Source organism: Pholcus phalangioides, unplaced genomic scaffold (assembly GCF_987345545.1).
Source record: "Pholcus phalangioides strain wild (caught in Gottingen) unplaced genomic scaffold, Ppha-v1.0 ptg000015l_1, whole genome shotgun sequence".
NCBI lineage: Eukaryota > Metazoa > Arthropoda > Arachnida > Araneae > Pholcidae > Pholcus > Pholcus phalangioides.
This window is the reverse complement of record NW_028301608.1, coordinates 60,988,906-61,015,178: the sequence shown is the minus strand read 5'-3', so window position 1 is coordinate 61,015,178 and position 26,273 is coordinate 60,988,906. Positions and strand designations below refer to the sequence as shown.

The 26,273-nt window shown below is 36.5% G+C and overlaps 1 protein-coding gene across 10 annotated transcripts in view; it reads right to left on the bottom strand.

The window, feature by feature from the left end:
- The window catches only part of LOC149076405 (uncharacterized), a 71,713-nt gene that overhangs the window by 28,798 nt on the left and 16,642 nt on the right, over positions 1-26,273 (bottom strand). For 7 of the 10 annotated variants that reach the window (XM_089243954.1, XM_089243947.1, XM_089243955.1 and 4 more), the window contains exons 2-3: positions 3,131-3,217; positions 1,934-2,008 (exon numbers count right to left, since the gene is read on the bottom strand). In XM_089243954.1, coding sequence (XP_089100080.1) covers positions 1,934-2,008; positions 3,131-3,217 — 162 coding nt within the window. Of the gene's footprint in view, positions 1-1,933; positions 2,009-3,130; positions 3,218-9,706; positions 9,838-26,273 lie in introns of those variants that run through there. The other 3 variants (XM_089243953.1, XM_089243956.1, XM_089243950.1) reach the window with 2 other exon arrangements.

Genomic DNA, 26,273 nt, shown 5'->3' with positions numbered 1-26,273 from the left:
TAGGTTAAAGTACCTGCCATTACTACTTTAAATCAAATCAAACCAACAAAAAAATTGTCATTGGCTAGAAATGGGATGTAGATTCAACGGAACATATAGTCAAAAGAAATACAAGTCCTCTCATCAATTTCGGATGTTGAGAAGACAAAGTGAAGTTGGCTGTTTGAGCAATTTTGTCTTTCTAAGATAATAAAATACTTTGTTATTTGACACAATAGTGATAATTTACATTAGGTTTGTGGCATTTCTGGGATTATAAACAAAAGCATCATCTTTTTTCCAACTAAATTGTTTGAGAATAATTCTTCCCAAAAAATAGGGATTTTTTACAATCACGGTCGAAGTTTGGGAAATGTAAACTTTTCAGGAGTCTGGGAGATGGAGTAGAAATCTGGGGTGTGGGGGACTTGGCAGGTTTTTGATATCATAATGTATGAGAGAATGCATATAGACTACATATTTCCGCAAACGCAAAATGTTTCATTTCTTTTGCCTGGTACTAATATTAATATAAATAAAATACATGAAAAAAGCAAAAATTGAAGGTAAGTGGAACCTCATATGCTTTGTAAAATTTGGTTAGCTTCTGGGAACAGTCTCTTGCAGAATTTTTCTCTTTCATGCTCGCTCTATTTTTCAGTAAAAATGTAATTGGTATGATAGCTCCTTATAAAAGGTTATATGGAGCTTTCATACGGAGAAGTTAGGTGTGTGATCACATTGCAATATGTTGCTGTCCCCTTTATATTTAATTTATTTTTGAAAGTTTGAAAATTGATCTAATATCAATATTTCAGTGTCACAAGTTCTTCTTTTCTTATAATTTAATCTGTCATTTTAGTATAACTGTGATATTCCTTCAGAGCAAGTAGTAATTAAGAAGATTACACTTTCCTCCCGTTTTTCTTGTGATGGGGCGTAAGTAGAGAACCAATGAATATACCACCCTAACCTCATACCTACTGGAACTAGCTTTATCAACTGCGGTTATGAAAATGAAAAAAGGGATAAAGCTCCTGAGGCAGCATCAGCTGCTTCTGTAGACTTAAGAGATGAGTGTTGAGGAAAATAACAATGAAACTTTATAGATACTGTTAAAAACCATTTCAGAAACAAGGACAAGGGTTTGTGTGACTTTGGGGATTCTTGTCAATTTCACAAATAAAACGTCAGTAAAGAGTTTTTCTGGGCAACTAACAGAAGTTGAGATTCATCAGGAAGCAACATTTGGAAGAGAAGAAAAATCAGTACTACATCTACTTTCCAGTGGCCCAATATTCAAGACAAAGGCATGATTAAAAATGACGACATTCTATCATTTTCTTCACCTCTCTCAAGTTTGGTAGTCTGGCAAAATTCACACATTTCTCCTCTCATGTGCTTCATATAATTATTTACAGGGGGGATATTATTACATTATATGAGTTTTTCATACATACCGAAGTTGTTCCTTAAAATTGTGAGTTTTCTGCATACTAAGGTGGTTAATTAATTTGTATACCAGAATAATAAAATGTTTGGGTTTTCATGGTTCAAACAAACTTTTTCTCTTCGTTTAAACTTTTTTCATCAATTAATCATTATTTTATGAATGATTTTAAAGCACAATCAGTCTTAGGTCCCACTTGCCCCAATTAGTGAGGCAAGTAGAATCTTCCACCAACTAAAAATGAAATTATAATCTTGGAAAAAGGATGACAGAAGAAAATACGTTTGAAATATCAACCCTGAAAAGAAAACGATTTGAAAAATCCACTCCCGTATTTTCAAGAAGTTTCATTGACATCTCCAATGTAGGTGCTAGGCTGAACTTGCACTAATGAAAAAAGCGGTTCCATTTACCTCAGTCTAAACTATGTGCACAATAAAATATATAAATAAATTTCTAGTGTATATATAAGATAATCCACACACATGATTCCGTGATTCATACCTGCATTTCTGGAATTGTTTCTATTATTTACATTAGCTAACTCTTCAACACCACCATGAGCAAACCAATATGCATCTGTGCAGGGAATAAAAATATTTGCAAAAGAAAATAATTCGCAAAAGAAAACTGTGCATAGAACTAGCATTCACAGAAATAATAAAGCATGTAAAAAAAATAATTTATAATTATGCTAGTGATAAAAGTATAGTACCAATAAATTCTTTAAGATCATTATTTTGGAAAGTTTCACTAAAAAAAATGGATGTAATTATGCTGAGTGCCATAAACTAAGTGAAAAAACAAACAAACAATGTCTTAATTTTTAATTTGGTTTCAACATTTGTTTATATGGGGTGTCCTGCAAGTCTTGATTCGGTCTGTATCTCAACCATTTTTTGTAGAGGTATGGTTTCAATTTAAAAAATGTGTTCAGAAATCACCCTGTACCAGTTTTGAGAATGAAATATAACGTGTCACAAAATAAAATAAAAAATCAAAATGTTTATATAGACACACTGTCATAAGAAACCTAATTATTATTAAGTCGCTGTCCTGTCTCTGCTGAGGCAAACAAAAAAAAAATTCATGTGTCCAAGTGCAATATTCGTGGAGATATTTGAATTAAAAAATTAGAGAAAATTTGGGAAAGAATAACAAATTATGGAAAGAAGTGTTGTACATTAGTTTATGCTGTTCTTTTCCAAATCTTCTCCAATTTTTAATTTAAAATATTCTAACAAATATTGCAATTAATGGAATACGAACATGGAATTTTTTTGTTGGCCTCAAAAGAGAAAGGGCAACAAATTTCTAATTGGAAATCACAGGACAGGGGGACTATAAAAATGTAAAATTTTCATTTTATGACACATTGCATTTTCAGTTTTAAAACTGGTACACAGTGATTTCTGAATACATTTTGAGCATTTTTCAAATCAGAATAATACCTCTACTACAAACAGTTGATGAGATAAAGGCTGAATAAGGACTTCCATGACACCCTTTATGTTTGGCAAATAGGAGCATGAAATGAATAAAATAAATTTGTATATCAATCATTTGATATTCTATGATTCATTTATTAGAAATGGTTTACATTTAAAAATAGATAATTAAGAATTTGATAAATCTGATAAAACTTTTTGATTGACTTTTCAGCCCTAATATGTGTGTGAATGATGGTATTCCAACTTTTACCTCTTGTTGGTGTGACTCTATTTACAGGTGGTGGCCTGCCATCATTCTGTTGTAGACCAGGCATTGTGGACAAGTTTTTATCACAACCTAAATATCCAAAAAGAAAAAAAAAATTGCAATATATGTCTTAGCACACATCATATAATAATAAATACATTTAATACTGCCTTATATTAAAATTCTTTTGCATGTTGAAGAACTAAAATATATTCCCAGATCATATATTATAGTATAGTAAGCCAGGGACTGACAAGTGCCAGGTCGCCAACTGAAAAAACAATGTTAGCACCTAAAATTTTCTGTGTCTGGTTACTAAATTTGTTTCTGGGTGCAATATGAAATTTTCAGACTTCATACCAATGTGCGAAGACTTTGTCAACAACCATGAAACAGGGTCAATAAGTCCCAGAAAAGAAGAAAAAAAAATTATTTTGGACCATTTTCCATAGGGAAATTTTTTTTGGCTCCTAAAAGATCTGGCCGGCACCTAAATTATTTTTTCAATTTGTCAAGTCCTGCAGTGAGGGAATTAACTTTAGTAATAGCTTCAGCGGTGTTACTCAAGAAGACTCTCGCTTATCTGGCACATATCAGACCAGGGTATCTCAGATTACTGATAGTTGAATAAATCCCATTTAAAACAATATTAATAATATAAACTTCATTTAAATAATATAAATCTCATTAAATAACAAACTTCTACACATAGACATGAAGTGACATGTTTTCCGCCTCAATGGGCTCGTAAAAAAAATGCTGGATTACTGGACAGGCCAGTGACTAGCACATGACTTGATTATCCAGAGTCCATTATACTTGACTGTACAATTGTATATGCACCTTATAAACATTGATCTGAGGAGTTTCTAAACAAGCTAAAGCAGCATAACATTAATTGATATATCTGGAAAAAATGAAAACCTGATACACATATTTTACTTTGGACATTAGCACCAAATGCATGTGATTCTCTCTGTCTTTCAGCAAGTAAGAACACATGTATACAGCTTAACACATGTAAAAAAAAAATGCCTAAACCTGCTGTTCTTGTAAACAATGACTTTCTGTGTGTATTTTATTAACATTCTATCAAGTTTATTAGAAACATCAGTGAAAACCATGGTGAGATAAAGGGAAAAAAATACTTCAAGAAAAACCCTGAAATAATATTATACAAAAAACCACATTGAGCAAGACTCTCACTCATCTAATGTTTGAAAATTGCCAAAAAGAACACACAATGAAAATCAGAAACAAAGTTGAAATATAAGCTTCATACTCTACAGCATTACCAACTGTTTTTCTTCTCAAAAGCCCAGATGATTTATGAGTTTTGTGTTGTGTCTGTCTGAAACAAGAACTTTTGTTCAAATGGTAGCATGTCATTCATTGTCTTATGTATTCCCAAGGTTTAGTCATTCTTGTTTACAATCTAAAAATTGTTTGTTCTTTTTGGAAATAACTCAGCATTGTTATTTTTGTTCTAGTCTGTAGAAACTAATGGTAAATTTTTCAATTTAGAAAATGGTTCAACATGGCAAATTTCAAGACGCACAGTAAAAAACTGATGTTTTAAAGAGTGACTATTATATTTCTCAAAAACTCTATCAGTAATTATCGTTATAAGGCTCCATATTTTTTGGCAACACTTTTTCACTTTTTGCAAACTACTGAGTTTTAACAAATTTTCTGTTTGGTCACAAAATTTGTGATAGCTGAATTTTTTCCTTTTGCTGATGGCAATAATTAACTACGAAAATCAAGTAAACATCATTGTAAGGTAGTCTGAAATACTATTTTTAACCCTTTCAGACCTGGTAACGTGCAGGTTGGTTTTTCTTACTGTAGCTATTTTTCTTAACCTCGGGGAGTTCAGCCCTCACTTCAGTGATAAAACACCCATGATCCTTGAAGTCAGGGCTGAACTCACTAAACCTTATATTGATTAAAAATACATAGTTTAAAACTAAATTACAATACTAATCATGATACAAAATTAAATGAAGAAATTACAAATTAATTTATGGCGTGGCCATATTTCAGAAACAAATGGAAGGACTTTATTAAGAGCATCTGATTAGACAGGGCTTATCAAATACCGAGCACCAGGTCACCATGGCAACCAGAAATCGGTAGTGGGGCGCCTATATATAACTACTAAATTGGAGTCTAAGGATGACACTAAATTTTCTGATTTCATTACACTTCATCTTTGAACATGGAAAGAAGTTATGAAGTTCCGGAAGGCTTGAAAAAACATTATTTATGGCCATGTTTCTTGAGCAAAAACCCCACTTGGCTCCTGAAATATTTGGCTGGTGTTATTTGCGGTCTCAACGCATGGTTCAAAAGCCTCACAAAAATGAGATTTGGTTAAAATTTTCGAGAATGACGAGTATATACTTGCCAGGAAAGGCTTTAGAAAAATCACTTGGCCCAAGGACCCATGATGCTCTTTAGGCCCTGGCTGGTGCCTAAGTTTTTTTGATTTGTCAAGCCCTGGATTAGGGTACATTTTTCGTTTTAAGATTACGATCCGAAACCGAAGATTGGCCACTAAAAACATTGACAAGACTTCAGACACTTAAGTGTTTTCTTTTATATACCAGAGCTGTGAATGGTTTGAAAAAAAAAAAAAAAGACTTCAGATAGGCCCATAGGCACACACAAAAGAGTCAAAAAAAGATTATGCTGTATTTCTGCAGTAAAAAACGAAAAAAAATTAACCCCCCCCCCCTCCCAGAAAGTCCTGCATACTCTACTGCACTGGCCACTTCACGAAGTATACAGACTTCAGACTTGCACCATAACCCATTGTGACTCCGTCCAAAGCCAAAAACTTGAAGAGGTCAGGTTTCTGAAGATTACAAACCGGCTTCTTCAAACTTTTGGTTTTGTAGCCCATTCCCGGAATAAAAGGATACTACCGATCAGTCCGACACATTTTCAACGTGGCAAAACAAAAACTAGCCCGAGATAATGATAAAATAGAGTAAAAGGACAACAGATGACCGATGGACATCGCGAATCGCGGCTACGACCATCACACACACAGGTGAATATGACGCTTAAAAAGAATGAAATAAAGGTAAGAAAAGACAAAATTGAATCAGAGATTTGAAGCAGCATCGGTCTGCAATATTTGAGAGCCCCCAGACACCTCTTTTGCAATCTACCCACCTAAAAGAAGAGGTATAACACTGCCTTTAATTTAGAGAGAAGTGGGGAAAAAAATACACACGTATATACCATCATCAAAACCCCATATCCGTTCATCGTGCGCACACACACGCGTTCGGGATGGGATATATAATATAATAGAACCGGTTCGCCAACCACACAAGGGGTTAAGAGACGGGGAAAAAAAAAGACAAACACGTATCTATATCTCAGCAAGCTTTGCCGAAATAAATAAAAAAGTTTCACTTTTCAACTGGAGAATGAAGAATGGCGTGCGGATTGTGATGGTCTGGTGCTCACGCTAACGACCAACAGAGTCGTCGTATAAAAACCCCCCGATATATAGAGGTGAAAATAAACAAACAAAAGCCAACGAAGTTCGCCAGCGTAAAAGTACACACACAACACCGTGATTCTTATTATTAGTAGATAGAGAGCAAAAACAATGACGGACCTCGGGTTACGCGGAGGGCTTCCCATGATGGAAACGTGACGCAGGGTCAACTCAGACGAATACGGTAGCACACACAATCTATGTAGTAATACGCTACTGGAAACGGCCCCGACCTCGATAGTTTTCCAACATAAATGAGGTGGTGTATGATGGTTAATTCGTGCACGGTAGGCTATAAACATAAAAAAATTAAATTTCATAAAGGAAAAGAATAAAACGAGTTTGGGAAACATAATAATAACAGTTGGTCAACACCTATAAGCATCTCATCTCAAAATCATGTACAGCAGGGGTACACGATCTAAGTCCCGGGATCATCCAGCCCGCGAAAGGTGTGTTCTGGAATAAAGTATCAATCCACACATAATAAGTATTAATAATTACACCAATTTGGACCCGCGTGTGGTAGCCATCTCACATAACTGGCCCGAACGAGAACCGCAATCAATTTTGTTCTTCGATATCAGCTTGATGGGGTCGTTTTTGTCCTGGCATCTCTCGTAATTAGACAAATCGTGAGTTGCATGGTGATGGGACATTGCCATCTTGGCTGCACTTGAGTCACGGTGGCAAATGGGTGAGAGCGCATCCAGCGAACGATCTCTAAAATACGTATATATAGTACCCAAGTTTTTACAAAATTAGCGCGGCACGAGATATTTTATCATTTGCAAGTTCACACTTACTCCCCAGAGCTAATTTCAATACTGCAAGCGACTACATAATTAATAGGTCACAGTGAACATGTTATATGTGACTCGAAGGCCTGTCTCTATTTCGCTAGAATGTTATTTGATTTTCAAACGACCCAGCTTTTAAATTTATCATAATCCACCCAAAGCATTGAAACTTCGTAATTCAAAATACAGATGTTTCTTGCTTTACGCGATTAATTGGTTCCGCAAAATAATTCCGCTTAAGACGAAATCGCGTAGAGTTGAATGTGGTGAGACAGGAATAGAAGGAATTTATTCAGAAAGACATAGAAAAATAACTCCAGCCACAAAATACATTTTTGCGAATGAACCAATTATTTAAAATAATAAATCAACCTCACGAATTCACACTATATGAAAGGATTTAACTGATAGTTTTTACTTCTGACTGTTCTCAGTTATAAACTGGTTCTGGTGAGTATAAATTTTTCTCTTTTGAAAAGCTTGAGATGAAAAGCCAATTTTTTAGTGAAATAAATGGTCGAGATTCAGCTGATCCTCAGTATTTTTCCTCCCAATAAAAAATTGATGTTGCAAGCAAGAATTTCGGATATCCATCGCAAATATGACAATTACTCTCATTCCGATCATTTTTTTAAATATAAATTCTGATGGCATTATTGATGTGTTCCCGAAAGATGTTCATTTAGTAAGCTCTGGTGACTATGATTCGAACGTTTCATGAACATTTGTCTCATTTACATCAACGGATTTCTTCGTTTCAACTAAACAACATCTTCAATTACCAAGCACATTTTCCGAATTAAAATCAAACTATCAAACTCACAGGCAAATTTTACACGTTGCAATTTCTTACATCAAATTTTCCAAATCGCATTGTAGCGAAAACGTGTGAGGGATAACTGTAAAAAGAAAAATTCGGATGATGTACTGTATTTTTCATTTTTTGAGTCATTACTCGATTTTTTTCAGTGAACATCATTTCAAGACATCTCATCTTAACGAGTTATCCGTTTAACGTGTTATCAAGATTTTCACATTAATTATCACGTTCGCAGACACTTTTATTCGGAATTCACATAACCCGGCACTGATCAGGATTATTGGTTCGATGCACAGTATAAAGAATTTCTAATAGATAAAGTACAAGCATACCAAAGCACACATCAATGCGTGAAGAAACTTATTTGAAGGAAAAGATAACCCAAAAAACATTGCATTAAGCTAAATTCACAGAATGATTTCTTTTATTATTCTTCGAGGTTCATTGCATCGTTATTTCTCACTTAGATCTATGTAGGAAGCAAAGAGAACATACACACGTAAGGACGTGGATTACGAGAGCGCGAAGGATTTAGTGACGAATTTTTCCACGCGTTACCGAAATTGCCAATCTCGTTACGATATTTCTTGCCTGTTTTTCCTAATACTTGGTCCGTTAAAATGAATGTTAGCGGACTAACCGCATTGCACCTTGAAATCATAACTTAACCGATAATCGTGAAAAATACCCTGCACGATTTTTTATACAGTTGGCGCTCGTTATAACGACTCTCATCATCGTCGAAAACGGACAGATCAGATGGTCATTATATGAAAAGTAAAATATATTGGAGAGCCGTTTTGATACTTGTCCTACCGATGGTTGCAATGCAATTATCGCTATAACGTAGGGTCGTTATAACAAGCGTTGACTGTACATGCTTATACACTATTACTTCTGTGAGACACTTCACAGAGAGATTTTGAAGGGTTTTTTTTTACGTTCTTCTGGTAAAAAAACAGGATGTGTGTCACATTCTCGGAGTTTTCATCATCCTAGGCGGGCAATGTCATTCGGTATCTTCACACCTTGAACGGGTGAAGAGGTTTCGCCCATTTAGTCAAATCATATGACTCAAGAGAAGAAAATATTATTTAAAGTAAACGTATTGATAAAATAAAATATATATTGTAAAAATATTCAAATAATGGAAAAATTATTTTTTCACAGAATTCAGTCAAAATTTTTCCAAAAACCGGACAAAACACACAGAAGTAAAGCTTACTTATCGATTTAATATTTGAAATTTATGATCGATAACCATTATCGATAAAATTTAAATCAACCGAACGGCATAATCATAGACGGGACAATAAAATATCAGAATAAACAGCTTGGGGCTTGGCAACAGAACTTATTTAAAAAGTCGTGATTTAGAAAACTACGAATTCTTATATATATATATATATATAGTGTACTTTATTTATACGATCGGAACTCACGTTCTCTACTTGTGTGTCTCCGTTTCTTTCGCAAAGATAGATTGCAAGGATGAAATACAACTTTGCAGCTTCTAAGATAAACTGACGGTAGTGATATTTAGAGCATAATTACCGATTATACTCATTCGGACACCCGTTCCCAACAACAACATAACAAAGAATAGAAACTATGATGTAATACACAGTTTTGATAAGGATGAATTACGTAAGCGAAGATTTTTTTTTCCTTTTGGCATACATCTAATTCAGGGATAAGAACTGGATGGGCATTATCTGTATCATTTGAAGCATAAGCTGGCGAAGTAACCTCGTTAGGATAGGAAGGTTGAAAGATTCGCGTGGATTGTAATAGCGAATGATTGTGAAGGCACTGAGTGCCAAAAACACTTGCCAAAACCTTCAGAGATTTCGGAATGGGTGGTTCGAGCTATAACACATCCACCAAGTGGTGAATTCTTCTCTCTTCTGGCGTCAGCGAAATTCTCCTTTCGACAACACGTACAAAGACCTATGAAAGGTAAACAACTTGTGGGTCATGTTGATGTTCACCACTGCACTTGTCACTCATCACAGCAACCGGCCGGTAACTGTACCACTACTACAGTGTCTGTGTAATACATGTAACCACTAGTTCATTATATTCATGCAAATGTAGCCTTCTCAAGGGTTGCTAATAATTTTTTAAGATGAAAATCGATCTATGCATGTTGGGTGATTCGAAAGTGCATTTCGTCAACTTGTTCGCTGCTACTCGTTATTTCTGTAGACGCGTGGCACTGATCACGTTCGTGTGATTTTTTCTTTTCGTTCATTACTTTAGTCGGAGGAGAAGGAGGAAAAACAATTAACCGTTTCCAAAACGAGTCTGAGCTTCCAATTCACATCAGCATTGACTTTTTTTTATTGATAGCATCCTGTTGTTGATTATGATCAGAGACGGCTACAAAAGAAGTCTGTATCGCCGATATTATGCACTTTATCAGCAAATCCGAGTTCATTGTTGTCCAGTCTCATTTTAAAAGGGTGCAAGAAACGTTAATGAACAACTTGCACTTCATCAATCTTTATTAGTTGCTTCTCCAAGTTCCTCTACATTCATTTTAGTAATTTTTTCCTTCACCGTTCCAAATTATTGTTTTCCCTCTTTCTTTGGGAACCCCTCTCTTCAGATACTGTACATTATTCTACTGCATGCCCCACCCCCGTTCGGCAAATCTTTTCTTAAGATTTCTACCCACGTACCCAGACCGGATACCATCTTGAAAGTTATCAGTAGTTGTTGATGCCGTCTCGTAAAGAACAATAGCGAAATAGCTCCTTTTTCTTGGCGTACAGCCTTCACATGATTTGAGAACTCCTTTATTTCGTCTGTTCTGAACGCCCAGGTTATATCTATTATTTTTTTTATGAGGCGCGTGCATGTTTTCGACCTTTCCATCTTGAGGTAAATTTTATGTCTCTCTTATCGCACGAGTTCCTAAACTCGAAAAAAACTTACAACGTCAATTTTTGTATTATTTCAAAAATTTTGAATGTTTTATTATATATACTTTTTTCTTTTATAACGAACACTATTAGGGCTTGAGACAATTTTCACCGTAAAATATAAATGTCATGATACACACGGATACTTTGCAGATGTCACAAAGAGAGCCGCGGAATCATAGAAAATATATCATTAGGAAAATGAACAATAAAAACACAATGGATCTATTTCCAAACTATTCGGCGATACTGCACATTTAAATGTATCTGATTTGTGTATCAGAAGTCGTCTTGAACGAGGAAAATTTTGAACATAAGCCGCAGCTGGTGACGTAAAAGCGATTTTTTTCCTTTTGATCTTGTGCTTGCATATATCCGTATGAGGAACATTACGGTGTGCAATCAACATCAGATCAGTCGAACCGAATGAACTCATTATCGACGCGAGTCGTATTTGAGTTGTGCTCAATTAATACTCTGGGTTAATTACCCGAGTTTCTCCTATCCTCTTTCTTCATGTTGATTAGGCACGGTCCAAAAAAGCTGGACTGATTTTCGAACTGCACGTTCAGGATAATCATTAATTGAAGACCGACACGAAAAGCTCTAATTAGAAACATCCACGAAGAGAGTAGAAAATGTGCATTCGATTGAAGAAAAACCTCGTAAACACGTCGAGAAACATAATAAAGTTTTCGGAGTTTCAGTTTTTGTTAGTGGCTTGGTTTCAGGGCGAGTATTTTCGTCACACTGAGAGATTTCAACTGTTTGCACCGCAATAATCGGAAATGAAAGCAGCCACTTTGAGACTAACGGACCCGAGGAAGCTGTTAGTTTATGTGACATGGGTTTAAAAAAAAATCACCACTGGAGAGTCAGAAGGCTTATGGCATCTTAGCACGCTCTAGATCAGTGATTCTCGACGTGAGCGTTAATGCTTCCCGGGGGGTGAATGTTTCAGTGGGGCGGTAGAAGCTACGGTCACATTTTTTGCAAAATGCGAAAGAAAATCGTAGAATGCGAAAGTAGTAGTAGCCACTTTACCAAAAATGGGTACAGGAGGTACGAAACGAGTAGACATCCAACCATGCTTTCCCCCCCCCCCCCCACTTTCGCTTTTTTTGCGAAAGGAATTTTTTATCCAGCTGAAACCCTGAAAGGGACTGAAAGTTGGATTGACATAGGATCCTATGGGTTAGATTGCGTTGGGGGCGATGGGACAAAAAAGGTTGGGAAACTATGCTCTAGATCATTAGGAAAAATTAATGAACCATATGGCCCATATACACCCTCAAAATTACCTGAAAAAAAACGATACAACTTCTGCTTTGGCAGAATCATTAATTGCAATCTACTGTATTTGTATTATTTGGCACTATTTCGATGATTTCGTCATTTGAAAAAAATTATACATTTTTTGACAAGATTTGGTAATAAAAAGGCAAGTGGGAACCCTGGGGATTAGAAAGAGATGTACAAAAATATGTTAATAATTAATTGGGGGAATAAAATTATTGGACAAAAATATATATTGACTGCTTTGAATTGGCCACCACAGCTAAAAATAAGAATAAAACTCACAAAAATAATCGCTCGTGACCACATTTCGTAGCAGATATTCCAAAACGATTGGGTGCTATGCTATCATTCAGGGGTACAACCAGATACTTCTAGGATAAAATTATATTGGTTGTAGTACCAGAGCTTATGATTCTTAACCAGTATGTCACGGCACTTTAGCGGAAAACCACAATTTCTCCACATCGTACGGGGTGGGAGGGGCGCGAGATATTTGAAATTTCGCTCTTATTCTTAAGAGTGCCACGAATGTAAAAAAGAGTTTTGAGATCTCTGGTGGTGATTTCAAACAGTGTTGAAAGTGCTGAATCTTTTGGACAAAGTTGATTTACTATGTACTACCTTGACAGGACCCGGTAAAGATATTGGCACCAATCACTATTTTTTATTTGTCCCTCAACTATTCATATCTTTTATAAAAAATTTCAATAGCTATATTTACACTAGTGAGTTTTTCTGCGCTAATCAGCTCATGCCTCCAATCAGTTGAAAGCAGGACAACGGTTTTCTGTCCGATAAATATACATTAGTAAAACGAGTTTTAGAAATATATTCATCTTTATGCTTGTCGGCCGAAAAAGTATTTTACCGTAGATAGTTTATTAAGCGTGATTTTCAGTCACAGGAATTAAATGTTCATTTTCATTGGCAGGCAAAGAGACGCATTCACATAACACATGATCGCGGCTGCGAGAAACATGGTTTTCTACAAGCGTGGGGTTGACAGGGCCCAAGATGATTATTATTACTGCATTTTTTGTAAAATTCAAAATGGAGGGAGCCGAGCAAAAATATCTGTCTAGGGGCCCGGCAGCTGGATGGGAAGGCATACACGCTGCACGAGTAGATATCTATCCTTTCACAAGTAAAGAATCCGTGAAAGTAATAAAGTTATACGAGAATCAATTAATAGGAAACAAAAAAGAAAAATTGTGACCAATATTTAGGGCCATTCAAATATTATTACGTCAGCATCGATGGTGGGGGGGGGGAGGGAGTTCGAATTTGCTGACTTTTGATGAAGGGTAAGGAGAAGAGGGGATTGAATGATGCTTACGTCATCAGCCCTTTATAAAAAATATGAAATATTATTACATATCACTACAGCAGTGTCGGTGGTGGTCAGATTCCCTATGTATATTCTCGAAGGACAACCCGATCAGAGGCTGAGGATCGACCTTTGGAGGGGACACAAAAGGATTAAGGGGTGAGTTGCAATGAATTTCTTGAAATTTTGAAGTTCTTAGCCTTCAAATGCCATTGAAATTAACATAAATTGATTATGATAACAAAAAAGTATTTTCCTTTCGATATATATATATATATTTTTTTCCTCAAAAAGAAAATTTTTATCGTCTGGGGGGGGGGGGGCATCCCCCCCCCTTCCCCGCGTACGTCTCTGATCCCAATATGCGTTATGAAGTAGGTTTCGTCTGACAGAGCTGACGAAATTTTGCTGACAAGGGGGAATATCTGAGTTTTCCTAACTTTTGCTGGGGGGGGGGGGGGAAATCAAAAATGGCCAAAACATCTCCTGACGTAATTCTACGATGGCCCCTTATGGAATTCATTTATTCACAACTACGAAATAGTTTCTAGCGTTGCGTAATAATTCTCACTGGTATTTAAGGTAGATTTCGAAAGTGCGACAAGTCATATATAAATTAACCTTGATGTTCGGAATATTTCGCAATCTCAAACGCCTCTTTTTGTCTTTTCCCTCTATAATTCTCTCTGTTGGTGACCTTGGGAGTATGTTTATATCCAATCTCCGAAAAACCGTGGTGAGTTTATCTACTATCTGTGAACAGAAAAAAATAACAACAAACGCGACAACACAATCCGGAGACAATTTCCTCTTCCGCCGTCGTTTAAACGGAACAGTAGTCCGCCGCTTACCACGACAAATGATTGACACATTAAGGAGTAATCCATACAAAAGGAGTGATGCTGGAATGGAGTGAGGAACAGGATGCGTAAAGCTTCGTTATTTCTCTCATCTTTTTTACAATATTTAGATACTCGGAAATGACGACGTTGTTTAAATGGGTTTTTTGTACGGTATTAAGTAATGCCGGATGTTTGAACGTTAAACCCGTACGAGGAACCTAAAAACTTGTGTGTGATGAGTGCATTTCGAATACATTTTTTTCTCATTATAATGATGCTCAAAAAAAAAAAATCATCTTCTCAAGGATATTTTAACCGTTTTACGGTATATTGGGGATGCTGATTTTAAAACTGGCGTTGGTCTGTAGTTTGTTGAGGCCGGCTCTATGTTTTGAGACGGCCATAACTAAGATTCTTGCCAACCCACAACTTTAAAATTCGTTAATTTTAAAACGGTTTTCCCCCACCAAAAACTGCCCCCTCTAAATTTTGCTGCAAGGGGCAGTTCCCCCCCCCCCTCCACACTAGTACCAGTCCTGTTTTGAGAGACTGCACACTCCCAACATTTCAATACAGTCAGCAACCACTAATTTTTGCATCGAATTTTTACTTTAAATTTTTTATTCATTTTCCTCTTCTATTGGATAAAAAAATTATTACATTTATATCATCATCATCAGACATCAGTGGTCTTTATTTATTGATATTAAGTTTATTATTAATTTACATTTCGCACAGTCTCAATGTGATTTTTATGATGCTTATGTAATTATCGTTGAACTTCAATTTTCATTTTATCTCAAAACTAGATAGAACCGCTCACAACCCCGGACTGATGCAAAGCACCTTACCTCCGTTATCTCAAAACTAGAGTCTATCTGACAAAACAATTGCCAGATTCGGATTCAGCACCTTAAAATCACTCAAATATCCTTTGCCAATGATTTACTGTACTCATTTACAAGTACCCACAGTCCCCAATGTGATTTTTATGTGATGCTTGTGTATTACCATTGAAATATAATTTTCACTTTATCTCAAAAACTAGCGCCAATCTGACAAAACAAATTGCCAGATTCGGAATCCGCGCTCCAACATCACTGAAATATCTTTTAGAAAAAAATCAGCATAGAGCGGTGTTATAGTCAAAATCCCTTTTACGTTAAACTCACGTAATCCATTAAAAAAAAAAAAAAAATTGGACTTCCGCTTCCATAGAAATTCAGAAATATTCGCAAACAGTTCATCAATTTGTACAATAGACAACAAGAAACTACTTACTATGAAAGTAAGAAGTTTTCTTATGATGAAAACGAGCTTCGTGAGAAGTTTTAACCTGAACTAGCGCATTTTTAAAGATCAATCGTGAATCCATAAGCATTTTAAATACTCATTATTGGTATCGGTGATCCAAAACCACCCACGATATTTTAGTCATTCCCATATAAATACATGCTGCCAGATCGACAAAATCTCTGCGGGAATAATTCCAGCTTCAGCCATTTCCGTGAGGCAAGTTCATGAATAATTCATAAAAGGAACCCGTCGTAGTCACTGGACGTGCCAATCTATCTTCAAGATTTTTCTTGGCTTTCACTTCCTCAATTCCATAATGAATAGTGGTATGTCGTTGTTTGACACGTGACTGTAACTCGACTTTAAAAAGTTATACGTTAATGTTAAGCTGTTCTCATTGGGATTCATTTTCCCTCACGAACAACACTGCGGATCTGTTCGCGATTAGTATACTCAATCGAATAATACGGTATGTGGTGTGCACATTGGTATCAACATTAGGATTCTCTGAAAATCTGGAAAGCAAACTACAAATCTGATACGTCGGTCGTTTAATAAGTAAGGTGAATCTCTATGACGGTGATGCTCAAACTTTTGTCATCCGCGGCTCCCCAGAATAGTTCGATATTTCCCCCATACAAAAAAAAAACCATTTCAAAGCATAAATAGGCTCGCCGCGACGCCCCTAGGATCCGCGACGCAAACTCTGAGATACATTGCTCTATGAGATAGCAGCACGATAATTTTCAAATTATTACAACTGTAAGTATGATTATAAAACCTGTCACAACAAGTTAGAGCAGAGAGAGCTTTGTGGTTTATTTTTTGGCATCGCTGTTAGTAAAAAAACATTTTTATCCAAAATAGTTGCAAGCTACCGGGATCAAAGCTGAATTGGAACTAGTTCATGGGGACTCTGCACCATCATTAAAGACCATTTATCTTTGAATCCACAAATTTAAATGGGCCGTACATCCACCGAAGAAGAGCGTCCTGGGCGCCCGGTTTAGGTAACTACCACTCAGCGCCACCATAACGCATGAGTTCACTAGGGCACGGTCCGGGGCCCTCAGATGTAAGGGGAGAAGCTCATGAAAACTAGATTTGGTTAAAATTTACAAAATTAAACACGTCTCGCCAGTTACGGCCTCAGAAAAACCACTTTGTCCGGGGGCCCAGAATGCCTTTAAGACGGCCCTGCTATCACCCTGGAGATCATGGGAAAAAGTCCATGATATCATCATGGAAGACTGCAGATTGAAGATGCTTGAGGTGGCTGATGTTGTGGGCATCCCAATAGGATAAAAGTAGGTTCAGAATATCCTCCATGAGAAATTGGAAATGGAAAAGCTTTATGCAAGCTGGGTACCGCGACTGCTGACAATTGATCAAAAGCGAATACAAATAGCAGTCGACGGCTCAGGGTCGAACACAAAACCTCTTCAAAAAAAGCTACTTATTTTCACAAAATCTTTTCAAAATGACCACAGGGTCACGTGATTCTAGAATGCTTTCCCCCCAGTATGTGACAATGGGTAATTGCCATGTATGATAAGCCGTCGAGAGGGGGCTGAACCGAAGTGACAGGCTGGTAACGCCCGGTGATTGACCCTTTCTTCCCAGAAATGTACTTTCTCCTTTCATTCTCCAAAGTTTTTCTATTTTCCGAACTAAATAAAAAACACATAAAGGCGGGATATACTCAAAATTTTGAACGAAATTATTGTAGCGTGTTTATAGATGCTCAGCATTCTATGGTAAATAACTCTATCAATATAGATTAGCTTTAACAGGCAATAAAATTACTTGCTTTCGCTTGTGAAATATTGATATGATTAACTTAGTAACGAAATGTCACAGCGTACTAAAAAGAAATTACTAATCCATCCACTAGGTATTTGAAAATGTCCCAATATTTTCAAGTTGAACACTATAAATATTCTGAATCTCGAGAAGCATTCTATATATATGCCCCTTAATATTTTAATTGTATTTTTTAAATTTGCAAGTGTTGAAGTATGTTCTCGCGATTTTGAGGTTCACCTAAAATGTGAATTATTTTTGAAAATCGAAAAGCTTTTTCGTAAATAATGTGCGTTGATTAAATCAGTGTTGTTGGAATTACTACTATTCGAGGCAAGGCATTGTAACAACTGATATTTGTCAGTTGATACAAATCTATTCGAGCAAAACTACAGCTACTTCCCAACCTTGGAACATCATTAAATAATTAATTTATCAAAACTTTCGGGTATAAAACTGCTTCTCAATGCTTTACTCACATTCTTTTTTAATATTAATTTCTTTTTTTCCATGATATCTTATGATCGTGGAATTAATTTCAAAAATGAGCGTAGGGTTAGTGAGATTGAATACGCATATTAGATATACAGTCATTTGCATCGGAATATAATAAAAGAATTCTCTCTGAAATATATAAATTTGGTGCATTAAATCACCTTACAAAAAAAAAAAATACATGAAAACACACAGTGACATAGTGAGAAAAAGTTTAAATACACAAATACTCGAAGTAAATAAAGTCTCTGGAATTCAAAACGTGAAAGAAAGTTGTAACTAGAGCCCGGATGAAACATGCACTAAAAATAAAGTTGAATCTGCATTTTTAAAAATGTCGAATTACACCATGAAATAAAAATACCCGATCTTTTTCAAAAAATTAGAACACCCTAGAAATTTACGAGAGCAGTTCATAAAGAGCTCAAGTTGGAAAGCTCAAATTAAGGGTATGGTTGTAATTTACATTTTCATCTTTTCACCTATGTGACTTGCTGCAGCAATTAAGTAATAGCTTAGAAAGAGTCAAAATCATGATAGAAAAATCATGATGGAAAATGCAATTTCTTTCTCCATACCATACGTCTTCAACTGGAATCAAAAGGTAGAGAGCCTAACGTTCACACCTCCATCCAGAGATGCTTTCTAATCCATTGGCCTCTATTTTTTGTTTCCACTGAAGACTTCGTTTGAAGATGAAAAACGCAGATAGTATCAAGAATTCACCAATGTGTATCAAACCTCATCGATATTTCGATGGTTTCGTGATATCTGATGATTGTACCTGATACTAATCTTATCAAGAGATTGCGGACTCGGGATAAAATAAATAAATTAATAAAAACTGATCAATTGCAAACCGCTATCGGGGAGCCGATAGCGACGATGGGATTTATAGCTGAGGCCCGATTCAGGTCTGTGCCGGACACTCATAAATTGAATGTCTTCATGCATAAAATCCATGGCCAAGACCAAAGATGGCCACAGTACAAATACAATGTATTCGTACGATATCAGCACGCGTCCCCCCCCCCCACACAGTCCTAGCAAATACATGCGTAATTATGCGTTTTTCAGAAATTTCCCGTTTTTCTACCCGTATTGCGAACATTGAATGATTGTAGGTTTGCATACATAATGAGGAAAGATATGAAACACTTATTCGATCGAGTTGATGTAAATTTGCATGAAAATATTCATGTAATACAGTAATAGGTTTTAAGCCAAATGTTCTAATTTTCTCAAACAGCTTTCGGAGTGTTCCAATTTTTTGAAACAAAGAGGAAAAAATTAATTTGGTATTTTACGACGCATTTAATCTACTTTATGAAAATTTTTTGCCACCGATATGCTCAAGATACGAAAGCTCATATGATATGATCATGATAGAAAAGGAAACTCGTAAATTTCTGGGTGTTCTAATTTTTTTGGAAAGGATGTATATATGCGAAAAATTGAAACCATCGTCGAATAATCCCGAATTATGGCATCAAAAATGAAAAATGCACGCAAAATTGAAAAAAAAAAATTATGTATGCATTTGAAAGAGATAAAAAATGAATTGGAATGTTCCAACAAATCAAAAAAAGAAGCAAAAACACTCATATTATAATGCCGAAATATGCATAAAATATAAAAATATGTGCCTTAAAAATGCGTTAAAATGCCTGCCCTAAAGGCTCAGAATATGTGGGGGGGAGGGGTATTGAAAAATATACGTATAATTAAAATATATATATTTATTTATTTATATATGTATTTAAAGTGCGGAAATTTCCCTAAGAGAAAATACACCCAGGAAAAAAAAAGAAAAAATCGTCCATTTCGGAATTCAGAAATAAGTCAGAAATGAAAAATATGCTAAAAAAAGAAAACGCATTTATAGTGCAAAAATATGCATTTAAAAATTTCCAGAAATATGCCTCAAAATGAACAATAGTCAATGTAAAATACTTTATTTAAAAAAAAAAAAATCATTGAGTTATCTGATTATATCGAGCGAAAAACTGAATGAGGGGAAATCATTTTACTCGAGAATCAAGTAATAGTTTAGTATTTTTTATTTTTGTGAAAAATGGCATGGAATCCAAGGAAATGACTGAATTCGAATTTAAAAAATAGCAGATCACATGGGCGGAGATACGGGGAGGTGGCATGGGATGCACTGCGCCCCCCCCCCCCCAACGTCAAAAGTTAAGTCGACTAGTCTAATCATTAGACTCTAATGTATATGTGTATAGATATCATCATCACCTTGCTCCCACAGCAATACTGACCGCGGCCCCCAGACTTCCAAGTTTATCTCCGCCTAAGGCAGATAATCTTATCACAAGAGAGATTTCTGCACATTTTCCAGGAAGTTTACATTCCTCAACTTTTTTTGGGGATCGCGAATCTTTACAAAGAAAACTATTAGTGACATCACAAAGGAGAAAAAACAGGACATTCCATCTTTGCATCAACCATTTTGTCAAAAAAAAGGGGTTTGCCAACTTGACTCGGCATTTATTTGATACAATACAAGTTCCTTTTCTGAGAAAAAGCGTTCGCTAGTTCTCTCCCTCTTTCATTTTGGATTTATTTTTGTTGCACCATGGTCATTTTGTGCACACTTATCTGTTGTACCTACTGTGGGTACTAGAAGAATAGCCAGTTTTAAGAAGTCCGATAAAACAGCTGTTGTATTGGCACACAATAGACAATTGAAAGTACAACAGAGATGAGATTTTTTTTTAAACTCAAGCACCTGTTATTTTGCTGTATTTACGAGTCTGAATTTACTGGTTCGCAAGTAAAATGACATGCACCCTGTATAAGAATATCTTAATACTGGGGGGGGGGGGGCTCTGCCCCCCTTGCCGCTTTGGCGGCCAACCCCTTCCCCTTCCCTTCCCAACATATCTTGTTTATGTCGTCCCACTTCATCAGCGTGCTATGGAAAGGGACACGTGAAAGCATCAGCTTACTGAATTTTAAGATAATAAAGCAACAAAAAACAAATGTGATTCATCAAGTAACCCCGAAAAACTTCTCCACGAGGGTCCCCAGACTCCAATTCGCTGAATTTTAGTGAGGGACCCAGGCTGGATTCATCTCGGGCTTCCGCTGTTGCAAAATTCCACGGAAAATAATTATATTCATCCATGGCCCCCAAAATTAATCCTGTGAATTTCCACATGGGGCCCCCGACCTGGAAGCTTGTCGGTCATCCCCCGCTGCGAGTGCTATGAAATATTTTCATTTGTACTCATTTTACCAACGAATAAAACCCATCGCTCCCAACAAAATACGTTTACAAAATACATTTATCTCAAGCTTCAGCTGTTGCAAGTTCCACAATGTTAAACAAAAGACAACAATGAGATTCATCCAGGGCTCCCAAAATGAAACCTATCAATTTCCACATCGGCCCCCGACAGGCTCGTCATTGGGGGGGTTATATATATATACATATATTCAGTACATGTCCTTTGCCCTCCCCCCCCCCCGGAAAAAGTTGAAATGACGGCCCTGGTCACCGACCTCAAACCTTTTCCGACGTCCACAGCTGCGAGTGCCACGACAAATTTTCATTTGTATTAATTTTACCAACGAATAAAACCCATCGCCCCCAACAAAATACGTCGGACCCAGAAGATAATAAGATTCATCCTGGGCCCCCAAAATGAAACGGGGTCCCCCGACTCGGAAGCTTATCGGGTATACCCCTGTGAGGGCCATGGAAAATATTCATTTGTATTCATTTTACCAACGAATAAAATCCTGCGCCCCACGCAATCACTCCGGACCGAATTCCGGACTGGAAATATCTTCAGCTTCCGCTATCGGAAATTTTTCAGTTTTAAAGCAGCAAGAAAACAATGAGGTCCATCAAGGGCCTCTGGAAATTAAACCTTTAACTTCCCCATGAAGGTACATGTGCAATGTACCAAGGTACCAAGACCCCGTATGTTGGGAGCACCGGTGATTTATGTATATTATACAATGTCGGCATGACCCCCACAAGGGCAGGGCTGACAGGGGCTGGAACGATTCTTATCACTTTTTGATTTTTCACACTATAAATTAACCACAGAGGGGCCCGTGAAAAAGCTGGTTTGGGGCCCGCTATCTCTCCCATCCTAGGGGTCCCTACTGTAGGAAGTGGGAGCCTCTCGGTACGTACACATAAATTAGTCCCGATGGGGGGCATGCAAGAGTTGGTCCCGATATGCAAGAGTTAAATGAAAACTTGAACCAAAATTCTAACCGACTTTCGTAACCCAAAAACGTAACAGATTTTCGTTACATAAAATCATCACTAATTTCTGTTGCTTAGAAACAGGCCCTTTTCGAGTTTGGGATTTTATATTATAGAGTAGATAATAATAATTCAAAGCAAAAAATATCGAAAACCCTTTAGAACGTTGTTCAACGGACGGCTTTTGAAACGACGCAACATACCAACGAGAACGACGGGGGGCAAAGCATATTCACTCAATGTGTGTGTGTATATATATATATATATATATATACCATTTTTAGTGTATTTTCAAAAGCCGGGAGGGGCAACGCCCCCCCCCCCCCCAAATGACGGTCCTGCTCAAGAGGTTAACGAAGCCACGCTGGAGATTTTTTTTTCCATGAGATGCTTCAATAATTTGGTGACAATTTCAGTAGAACATTAAATTGCCCAAGAATCATAGTACATAAAACAAATGATATATAGAACATTCGTTAAAAAATATGCACGAACACACCCTAACCCAGCGGTTCTTAAATTTTTTTTTCACTCACGGAGCCCCGTGGGCCTTTCATTTTAATTGATTTATCATATTTTGTTTATTCATTTCATTTTCCTCGACCGGTCGCAGAGCCCTGGAAAATGCATACGGAGCACCAGTTGAGAACCGCTGCCCTAACCAAGCTACTAACGAGTGAATTAGCACAAATATAATTAGTAATAACTGGAGGAAGAACTAATAATTTGTTCTCTTAGCACAAGCTGTAGTTTTCTGCGTGGATGATGAATGAATTATTGGATTCGGAATAAACCTCAGAACAGTGGTTAAATTTCATAGGTTTGAATATATATTCATAGATACGAATAATAAATATTTTTGTCAAATCAATTAACAATCTCTAATTTACTGGTAAAAACTTTCCTTTTCTTTCTTTCTTTTTTTCAACTACAACGTGGGTATTTGCGCCCTTTTCAAACCAAGTAATCCTTCTTTTCTCAATAAGCTATTCTTCTTTTCAAACATTGATAAGTTTGGGGAGGAGAGGACTGTATTGTTGAAGGAAGGGGCAGTTTGACGACACTGTGTACCTGTCACTAACCGTACAATGAGATGGGGGAAGGAACTGGTTCCTGAAGAACGCATTTATGAGTTTGAGCCGAAATGACGGTAGTTGTCTTCGGACTCATATATGAGTTCAGGCCGAAATGACGGTAGTTGTCTTCGAACTCATATATGAGTCTTCACCGTTTAGAAGGTTAAAAGAAAATTTGCCAATATTGGCTCATAATCCTGAAGACTTTCGATTTTTTTACCTTGGGTGAGACATGGACGTACAATGGAGTCAAAACAACAGTCAAAGTAGTGGATAGATCGGAGTAAAACGGCACCAAAGACAAAGGCTGTTTTGTCTGCTGGAAAAGTGATTACCGCATTTTTTGAGATTCACAAGACAATCTCTATACTGATATCTCTTCCTATTTCCAGAAGGATCAGACAATAACTGTAGAATATTATACCATACTTCTGGGAAATTCGAAAGAACAGTTGCTGATGAAATGGCCACAATTGACACAAAGAAACACTCTCGAGCATCCAAGATTCATTCAAAATCGAAAACTCATAAAACTAAAATGAATTATAATAAAAAGATAAATTTAGCACTTTTGTCCTATGGATATTCTGAATTCCACTGTCTTCAAGATATAATGCATGTATTTTGAGAAAACTATGATTTTTCACTTCAAAATTGTGATTTATATCCAAAAGAAAAATAATCTGAAGTTTATAAAAGCCAGTACTGTGCATGTACATTCAGTAGGCATCACATTATAACAGCCGCCGCTATGGCATCTAAATTTAGACGACAGGATGAAACAAGAGGCCTGTCAAGGAAAAAAGAAGGGGACAGGGAGCGACATTTCGAATTTATCGAAAAGCCTTCCCACCCACGTGACTCATTCATTCCCTGCTGATCCGAAAACACCGTTACCACAGCGTAGTAATATGTGTGGTTTTTTTTCCGACTTCCATATTTCAAGGAAGAGAACAAAGCCATGTGACTATAGAAAACTGGCCTACACCCTCTATTAAAAAGACCGCATGCTGCGCGCGTTAGTGCAAATTGCGCAGACGTCAGCAGCAGTTCAAGGATCTAAACAAAGTGCGATATTTACATAGCTGGCTGAGTCAAATCAACCTCAACATACGCGATTTTTTTTCCCAGACCTCGTAGAACTGACAATTAAGCAGCCTACAAAACTACGTACATGCAACACAGTGCAAGATCACACACGAAGTTATCGTCAGCTCCGGACTCGTTTTACTCAGTTATCGTCCGATAAAGTAGAGTAATGTAAAAATATAGGCCTATTATATCTTTAGGCTGAGTTATCTGACTGCGAACATACTTCTGTCAATGCGTTAATACCTACCTTATATAAGCACTACAATTGTGAATGATTTCCAGACAGAATCTAAAATAGATAAGAAAATGCGAATTTTCTTTAGTTGTACGAGCATCAATTGGCGCTGTACAAGAATCCTTCTTCACGCTGTCTGATCATTCGACCCTATTCAAGTTGTGTAACTTGCTTATAAAATATCATCTGATGACAGGGCATATGGCATTTAACCCCTTAAACTGCGAAAATAGTCGGAGATGCATGTGGATTCGTTTATTTTATCTCAAATGAAATCTCTAATCCGGATTCTACCAATCAGGTTAGAATCAGGAATAAAACTTGATCGACTACCGAAATGATTTCTGCGGAATTTTTTGTACGTGGACGATCGAGACTACATCCCTAACTTGTATTTCCACAGAATTTACATTACGAAAAATTTCAACTAAAAAAATTGTGAATAAAATGTGCGCTTGTAAACGCTTTTTTGTGGGGCTAAATAATAGAAACTTTCAATTACACAAAACCTGCAGCACTTCTTTCAGAAGTTACCGTAATATTATATAAGCAACAAGGATGACTTAGATGACAAGGATGATATTAGAACTAGGGCTGGTCCCATTAATCAATAAATTTGGTCCGTTAGGTTCAATTCTCAATCGCAGCTAAAAAAATTTAGTTGAGTTGATTGACTTATAGAAGACAAAACCAAAATTTATTGTCTCGATTGCAGACAGCAGTTTTCGTAAAACACTTTCGAAATCAGTGACTCCCAAAATAACTCATTTTCTAAAAAAATTACAAGATCCAAGTGAAGAAATTCCAGGATTTGACTAATATGCTTATTATACTAAATTGCTTCCAGCGGCAGCCTTAATTTCTTAATCCATTCCTATACTTGTTTATATCTAGCGAATAGGTTCGTGAAATGTATAAAATATATTTGTATATAGCATCAATTAACATTATACAATAACCAATACGCTTGTTATGTATGGTATATATTCGATTAATCACTTGATTAAAGTTTCTTGATTAACCAATTAAAAACACTAATGGAAAATGTAGTAAAATAGCACCAACGGGTCTCCCGCCTTTTTGATATCGCAGACCCCCCCCCCCCGTAGTCTCACTGTAGCATTAACAGGTCAATTTCGACACCACCCTACCATAAAATGCACAAAAAGTATTGTTTTTTTATAATTTGAGAATCATAAAAATTGAATAAATTACGATTTCACAGTACAAAATATGTCTTTCATTGCAAATGGGAGAAAATGAAAATGATTCCGCGGACCCCTTATAAAGTAGCATTTATTTATTTATTATAGCATCGGTGTATCATCGATATTAAGGCGAAACCTATTTGGATAATTTACAAACCGTCATTGGTAT